Raw genomic sequence first — 8,779 nt, 5'->3', positions numbered from 1 at the left:
CGGTCGGGTCAGTGGAGAGCGGTTGCGGCTGCGCCATCCCTAAGCTTCCAGGCGCGCAGGCTGGACCCCTGGAGACGCGAGCTGGCGCCTGGGGCAGAAGCAGGGAAGGGGACTTTCGGCTGGCTGCCGCCTCAGCGGTCACCGCAGCCGGCGGCCTCCTTTCCTGACCCTCCAGAAAAGGAGACCCTTCCCTGAGCTCCTGAATGAGATAGAGGTTGCTACTGAACTTGCTACTAAGGAGGTACCACCGAACCTAGGGGACCCGTGTCGGCCAGGGGCGTCTTAAAGAAGAGACGGGTTTGTATTTTTCCTATAAAGGGTAAGGACTCTTTACTCTGTAGGACTTTGTTAGATGTAATCGACTGGTTAGAATAAGATTTCAACAGGTAGCAGAGAACCATCACATGGGGGCCGATTTGGGGCGCCGCGCCACCCCTCCCTTCCCCTCCCCTCGGAACCGCACCTCTCGGTATAGTCGCACGTCGATCTTCATAACCCGTGCTTTCAATTCCGTTTTGCAGCCCGGGAGTCCGCGGCGACGGTGGGCTAAAAGGACTGCCAGGAACCAGCCTCCCCGGGGGAAGCGGCAGAAGGACTTGGAGCGCAGGTCCGCGCAGACGCGGGCTGGGGGAACTGCAGCTTCTCGCAGAGCATTGGTGGAGGGAACGGGGTCGCCGGCCCCTCTGCCCTGGCCGACATGCACAACGCGTCATTTTCGGAGTTGGGGCCAGCCAACACGTCGTGCTTGGGCCCCGCGTTGGGCTGCCCCAACGCATCGAGCCCGCCGCCGCCTCCGCCGCCGCTGCCTCCGCCGCTGGCGGTGGCGGTGCCCGTCGTCTACGCGGTGATCTGCGCGGTGGGGCTGGCGGGCAATTCGGCAGTGCTGTATGTGCTGCTGCGGGCGCCCCGCATGAAGACCGTCACCAACCTGTTTATCCTCAACCTGGCCATCGCGGACGAGCTCTTCACGCTCGTGCTGCCCATCAACATCGCTGACTTGCTGCTGCAGCAGTGGCCTTTTGGGGAGCTCATGTGCAAGCTCATCGTGGCCATCGACCAGTACAACACGTTCTCCAGCCTCTACTTCCTCACGGTCATGAGCGCCGACCGCTACCTGGTAGTGCTGGCCACCGCCGAGTCACGCCGGGTGGCGGGCCGCACGTATAGCGCCGCGCGCGCAGTGAGCCTGGCCGTGTGGGGACTCGTGACGCTGGTCGTTCTGCCCTTCGCGGTCTTCGCCCGGCTCGACGACGAGCAGGGCCGGCGCCAGTGCGTGCTGGTCTTCCCGCAACCAGAGGCCTTCTGGTGGCGGGCAAGCCGCCTCTATACGCTTGTGCTCGGCTTCGCCATCCCCGTGTCCACCATCTGCGTTTTCTACAGCATCCTGCTGTACCGACTGCGCGCCATACGGCTGGACAGCCAAGCCAAGGCTCTGGATCGCGCTAAGAAGCGGGTGACTCTCTTGGTGGTGGCGATTCTGGCCGTGTGCCTCCTCTGCTGGACGCCCTACCACCTGAGCACCGTGGTGGCGCTCACTACTGACCTCCCTCAGACGCCTCTTGTCATCGCGCTTTCCTACTTCATCACCAGCTTGAGTTACGCCAACAGCTGCCTCAACCCCTTTCTCTATGCCTTCCTGGACGACAGCTTCCGCAGGAGCCTTCGCCAGCTGCTGGCCTGCCGGGCTGCCGCTTAATCCTCCTCCCCACACCCTTTCGCGCACCCTGCGCCCCAGTCTTGGCTGCTCCAGCTCCGGCTGGTGCAGAGGGAGCAGGCGCCCGCGAAGTTCGGGAGGCCTTCCTGAGCTGTAGGCTCCTGTCGCCGACCCCGAAAACTTGCTAACGATCCAGATTCTTGGGCTCAGGCTCAGACATAGGGAAACCGACGCACTAGGGCTGCGCCCTCAGTTTGAATATACCAAGCTTTCCAGATAATGCAGGACCACGTTAAGAATGAGGACTGTTGAGAATGAGAACGCAAGCGGAGCTCTCCCTAATGCCAAAGGGGCACCGAGTTGACCCCCGAATTTGACAGAGAGGTCCGGAAGGGAGGAGGAGGGCGGCAGTGGTGCTGGGAGCCCTCTGCCCCTTCCCCCCTTCTCCACCCGCCCAGGGCGTTCTCAACTCAGGCTCTAGGTGGAGGACTCTGCGCTATCCCTGGATACAGGGAGGCGGAGGCGGAGGTGGGGATGGGCGCTAGAAGAGTCCCGAGGTTGTCGGGTGCGCCCCTAAGGCGTCGGCTCCGCGCTCGCCCTGCACCCTTGCTACTTCGGTTTCCGGCAGCGACTGTCTGCGCTTTTGCTCAAAACCCGTGAGCAGCCTGGCCAGGACCTTTAGCACTTCTTCGCTTGCCCTAATCGCTGGGGAAAAGGTCAAGTCTCCTGAGGTCGGCGCCCACCGCTCTAAGGAGCGGGGGGGTCCCGTGGAGCGTTCGGGAGTGTATGTGCGTGCGTGTGTATCTAGAGGAGGCGTGGGATTGGGTAAAGGAGGTTGGAGCATGGCTGATGAGAACTGTGATAATTCCTCCTTCCCGTTTTAGCTCCTTTTATCTCTGCGTTTCCTTTTCCCTACTACTCTTTCTCGAAAACGCTCCATGACTCTCAGACTTCGGGGGAAGCCGGCTCGCCCTGCTCTGCGAGGCCCGGAGCAGCGAGACTCCCAGGCGCGCTGTTGTGGCGCCCCCTTGCGGGGCCTGGTGTCCCGCGCCGAGCGCCTGAGAATAGAACTCTGCACCTACTAAAAAGGCAATTTACACCTCTGGGTTACCTATCTTCGCTGCTTTCCACAATTGAGTCCAGTACTGCTACGTCCCTTTGCCCCAGGCGACCTTTCATACCACTTGGACTGAGAAGTTTATAAATAAATATGTCCTAATCTCACAAGTTTCTGAGGACAACATGAGATTAAAAAGTAAAATGTGTATCCGTTCCTTCTATTCCTTTTTCCTCATATTCTTCATCCCTTTTGCTTGAGGGAGAGTCTGGAAGCTGAAATGACTGACATCTTCATATTTTTCTCTATCGGATTCCTTTGTCTTCTCTCATGGAAGACAAAAATGGATTAAGAGAGGACAGAGGCTTAGATTTACCCAACCATTTGCAGTTTACACCTCAGACATGAGGGCAGAGGCTTAACCAGACTGTAGCCCTTGATTACAATGTTTCAAAGGGATAGTTTTTCTCCGGGATTAATTCCAAACAAGAATGAAAATTTATAGAAATACTTGTTTCTTATAGTGCAGTGTTAGGTGTGAAAAAGAGTGTTCCTAGCAGGTGTAGCTTGCTTTGTTTGATGGGCATGACTCAATTTCTCAGTTATTTAGGTACAAAATACCTTGTAAAAGTATATGGAAGGGAAAACATTTCTTTGGGTGGGAGAAAGTAAGCTCCCTTTCTGATTGTAGTGAATGATAATTTATTCCTTGGCCTTCAGAGTTATTAGAAACAGTAATTCATAGCTATCAGTTTAAAAAACATAAATTTAGAAACCTACTCCAGTAATCAATAACAGTAAATTGTCCAAAATACAATTTTGTTTGTTCTTGTATGTCTCCATTGCATTTTGAATGATGTACCTTTGAGCAATCCTTTGCTGGTGGGCTTCAGACCTCTTGGAATTCATTGCAGTATCTTTCAAATTTCTTGGAAATATTTTATGGATTTTCTTTATGACACAAAATTCTTTTATGAATCCTCAATACTTTTTTTAAAAATTAAAATTTTTTTTCTTTTTTAAAGATTTTATTTATTTACTTGACAGAGAGATATCACAAGCAGATGGAGAGGCAGTGGAGAGAGAGAGAGGAGGAAGCAGGCTCCCTGCTGAGCAGAGAGCCCGATGTGGGACTCGATCCCAGGACCCCAAGACCACGACCCGAGCCGAAGGCAGCGGCTCAACCCACTGAGCCACCCAGGCGAAATTTTAAGTTTAGAGTAACTTCTACATCTAAGGTGATGGACAAAGAGTCAAGTAGATATTTGGCCACAAACACATCCAGTTGCAGTCATGTGGATTTGAAACCTCACCTGTTTTCATCAACCCAGGAGCTGCAGTTTGACATTCTTTGGACACAGGGTGCGAGAGAGCTGAGTAATTCATCTGTCTACTGTGTCATCCCAACCACAGATTCACCTGGGGCTGTCTCAGAATCTTGGAGAGGACTATTGGAAAAGATGGACTGACGTCACTGTGTTGGCCACAGCAAGTGATGGGTAGGGGTCCTAGTGTGGTATGCGGGGGAGTAAATAGAACTCAGTTCAGTTTCACCTTGGCTTTCTAAGTCATTGGATAAACCATTGTGTCATTATTTCTAGTTTGTTGCCTTAATATTAGCATATAGAAACCCAAACTGTATGTCTCGGACTTCCTTTTTATGTCTTAGGTACTAAGTAGAATAAGTACACAAAGAGCCATGTACAAATGGATTTTACTTACATCATTCTATTGAAGAGGTCTTAACTCTGTGTTGAATTCTTGCAGTCTTCGTGTAAACTGTTGTTTGATTATACTATTTCTGATGTTTAAAAATGTCTATTTGGTTTTAGCTGGTTTAGTAAACTTAGGTAATGTGTGTGTTTAAGCTTTTGCTTGAAAAATGCAAAAATGCTGTTAGTTCACACTGAGAGAAGCTTAGTTTAAAATAAAAAATGAAACATTCTGAAAAAATATTTGAAGTATTCTGTGTGATAAGTGAATATTCTATTGCTTGAGAATATGGAATCCATAATTTAGTCACCTTAATGCCTTTGAGGAAAAGTTATTTAATGGGTAAGTACTGAATAAATAAAAGTATTTGACAGGGCAAGATTAAGAATGAACCCCCCCCCCTTTATTTTAGTTGATTGTGAAAATGACGTCTAACTTCTGATTAGCACAAAAGCTCTGTGACATATGCCGGGCAAAAAAAAGCATGATAAGCTTTTGTCAAATAATCACAAACATTGTTTATTTAATTTTTGAACAACTTATATAGAGAGTGAGATGGGAGAGAAATTGCTTATGTTATTAGCACACATTTTTCTATTTTAGTTAACAGTGAGCACAGATATGGCTCTCATGTGTGTAAAGTGAAGGGGTTAACCAGAAAATCCCTCAATTTAGAGACAGGTTTCCTGGGTGCCTCAGTTAGTTGACTGTATGGCTTTGGCTCAGGTCATGATCCCGGAGTCCTGGAATCGAGCGCCTCATGGGGCTTCCAGGTAGGAAGAAAGCCTGCTTTTCCCTCTCCCTCTGCTTGCTGCTTCCCCTCCTTGTTCTCTCTCCCTTCCTCTGTCAAACAAATAAATAAACAAATAAATATCTAAAGAGAGATAGAGAGGAGAGAAACCTCCCTTCCCTCAGCAACATGCTTGAAAAACAACAAACAGTATCCCACCACCACGAATGGCACTTATCTATGCTTATCCAGATTAAGGAAGGAATCAGAGAATGCTTCACATAGTGGTCCTTTACTAGAATAACTTTGGCTCTGACATTTTAGTCCCATTTTATATAGAGGAAAAGTGAGATACAAGGAGCTGGGTCCATTTGGCCAGGCACAAAGACTAATCAAGACGAATCAGAGCTATCTGTTTCCTTTTCTAAGAATTGTCTCATCCTAAACAGAGATGAAATTGGTTGCCATGTGTAATTCAGAATTATTAGACCACGGAACACACTGAGGTCTTTGAAATATGTAATGACTTAAACAAGATATACCTACTATTTCATCATGTCATACAAAGGGAGGATAAGGGATGATTAACTAATAGAACTTCAATCCTAATTCAGAATCTTAAAGGTGCATGGTGTGCATGATGTTGTTAAAATAAGAATAAAAATTTCTGGACCAAAAATTTCTGGCTGCATTCTCCCTTCAACTGATTGTAATCTGCATGCTTTATACATACGGGGTTGTGCTCTAGGATGCACCATTTATGAAAAATAGAATGTTAATGGGACTTCTGTTTATATAGAATAGAGTTTTGCAATGGATGACACTGTCCTTCAGTTTAGGACGAGGTACATTTATTTACTTATATCATATAAGGTTACACGAAGATATATCACAGCAATTTAAAAATGGGGGAAGGAACTAAAGTTAAAATGACATCTTTGAGGAACTGTTAAAATGGATGAACTGTGTGCTTCCCACAATCCAGAACAGGATTTCTCTTTTGACAAATACCTACTGGCACCAAGAGGAGTTTGCATTCCCAGCAAATGCCTCAAATGCCATCTTTGACCAGATGTCCCATTACGCCGTGGTCTGGGGAGTCAGATCAGCATCTTTTTGTACACAAAGCATATTTTCTTTTTTCTTTTTTTTTCTCTAAGAAAGACAAGGTGATCAGCGGAGGTGTCCCAGTTTTTTTTTTAATTCAAATATAATTAACATACAGTGTTATATTAGTTACAGGTGTACAATATAATGATTCAACAATTCTATACATTACTCAGTTCTCACCATCCTAAATGTACTCTTTAATCCCCTTTACCTATTTCCCCCATTCCCCTACCCAGTCCCCTCTGGCAACTAAGAGTTCTCTGTATTTAAGAGTCTGGTTTTTTTGTTTGTTTGTTTGCTTCTTTTCTTCCTTATCCATTCATCTATGGATGGACACTTGGGTTGTTTTCATATCTTGGCTTGCTTCAGTAAACATATGGGTACATGTATCTTTATAGTAAAACTTGAAATCAGGAAGGGTCATGCCCCCATTTTGTTTTTTCTCAGGATTGCTTTAGCTATTTGGGGTCTTTTGTGGTTCCATTTAAGTTATAAGATTGTTTTTTCTATAGTAAAAATGGCATTGGATTTTGATAGGGATCGCATTGGATCTACAGATGGCATTTGGGTACCATTGGCATTTTAAACAATATTAATTTTTCCAATTCATGAATATGGGATGCCTTTCCATTTATTTGTACATTTGATTTCTTTCATCAATGTCTTGTAGTTTTCAGAGTAGAGATCTTTCACTTCTTTGGTTAAACTTAATCCTAAGTATTATATTGTTTCTGATTCTATTGTAAATGGGATCATTTTCTTTATTTAATTTTCAGATAATTCAGTGTTAGTATGTAGAAATCCTACGGATTTTTGTCTATTACCTTTCTATCCTGCCACTTTACTGCATTTGTTGATTATATCTATCTTTTTTTGTGAACTCTTTAGGGTTTTTTACATATAAAATCATGCATAGACAACAAATAGGACAATTTGACTTCTTTCTTTTGAATTCTGATTCCTTTTTAATTCTTTTCTTTCCTGATGTTTCTGGCAAAGACTTCCAACTCTATGTCTGATCTTAGAGGAAAAGTTTTCAAACATACACCATTCAGTATGATGTTAGATGTGGGCTTATCATATGTGGCCTTCATTTTTTAAAAATTTTATTTTATTTGATTTGATTTTTGGTGTTCCAAAATTCATTGTTTAGGCACCACACCCAATGCTCCATGCAATACATGCTCTCCTTAACACCCATCACCAGGTTCACCCACCCCCTCCCCCCCGCTCCTCTCCAAAACCCTCAGATTGTTTCTCAGAATCCACAGTCTCTCATGGTTCACCTCCCCTTCCAATTTCCCTCAAGTCAATTTTTTCCATCTCCCAGTGTCCTCCGTGTTATTCCTTATGCTCCACAAGTAAGTAAAACCATATCATAATTGACTCTCTCTGCTTGACTTATTTCACTCAGCATAATCTCTTCTAGTTCCATCCATGTTGATACAAAAGTTGGGTATTCATCCTTTCTGTTGGAGGCATCATACTCTATTGTATAGATGGGCCATATCTTCTTTATCCATTTGTCATCTTTTGAAGGGCATCTTGGTTCTTTCCACAGTTTGGCGACTATGGCCGTTGCTGCTATGAACATTGGGGTACAGATGGCCCTTCTTTTCACCACATCTGTATCTTTGGGGTAAATACCCAGTAGTGAAATTGCAGGGTCATAGAGTAGTTCTTTTTTTTTTTTTTAAGATTTTATTTATTTATTTGACAGACAGAGATCACAAGTAGGCAGAGAGGCAGGCAGAGAGAGGAGGAAGCAGGCTCCCTGCTGAGCAGAGAGCCCGATGCGGGGCTTGATCCCAGGACACTGGGATCATGACCTGAGCCGAAGACAGAGGCTTTAATCCACTGAGCCACCCAGGTGCCCCGGGTAGTTCTATGTTTAATTTTTTTTCTTTTCTCTTTTTAAAAATTATTTTTATTAACATATAATGTATTATTAGCCCCAGGGGTACAGTTCTGTGAATCGTCAGGCTTACACACTTCACAGAACTCACCATAGTACATACCCTTCCCAGTGTATATAACCCAACTATCCTCTCCAACACCCCCAGCAACCCTCAATCTGTTTTGTAAGATTATGAGTTTCTTATGCTTTGTCTCCCTCCCGATCCCATCTTGTTTCATTTTTTCCTTCCCTACCCCCAAACCCCCCACTCTGCCTCTCAAATTTCTCATATCAGGGAGATCATATGATAACTGTCTTTCTCTGATTCACTTATTTCGTTCAGCATAATATCCTCTAGTTCCATCCACATCATTGCAAATGGCAAGATTTCATTTGTTTTGAAGGTTGCATAGTATTCCATTGTGTATATATACCATTTATTCTTTATCCATTCATCTGCTGATGGACATCTAGGTTCTTTCCATAGTTCGGCTATTGGGGATATTGCTGCTATAAATATTCAGGTGCACATGCCCCTTCAGATCACTACATATGTATCTCTAGGGTAAATACCCCCAGTAGAGCGAATCCTGGGTCGTAGGGTAGCTCTATTTTCAA

The 8,779-nt window shown here is 45.5% G+C and overlaps 1 protein-coding gene across 1 annotated transcript; it reads left to right on the top strand.

The window, feature by feature from the left end:
• The first annotated feature begins 697 nt into the window (after positions 1-697).
• On the top strand, positions 698-1,869 carry NPBWR1 (neuropeptides B and W receptor 1). Its single transcript, XM_044244488.1, has one exon. The coding sequence runs from the start codon at positions 698-700 to the stop codon at positions 1,694-1,696; it is 999 nt and encodes a 332-aa protein (XP_044100423.1). The 3' UTR covers positions 1,697-1,869.
• Positions 1,870-8,779: the final 6,910 nt, after the last annotated feature.

The sequence above is a fragment of the Neovison vison genome, chromosome 4 (genome assembly GCF_020171115.1).
Source record: "Neovison vison isolate M4711 chromosome 4, ASM_NN_V1, whole genome shotgun sequence".
Lineage (NCBI taxonomy): Eukaryota > Metazoa > Chordata > Mammalia > Carnivora > Mustelidae > Neogale > Neogale vison.
This window is presented reverse-complemented; position numbering and strand designations above follow the sequence as displayed.

Coding starts and splice junctions, on each gene's coding strand:
- NPBWR1 (XM_044244488.1), top strand. CDS start 698: ATGCACAACGCGTCATTTTCGGAGTTGGGGCCAGCCAACACGTCGTGC.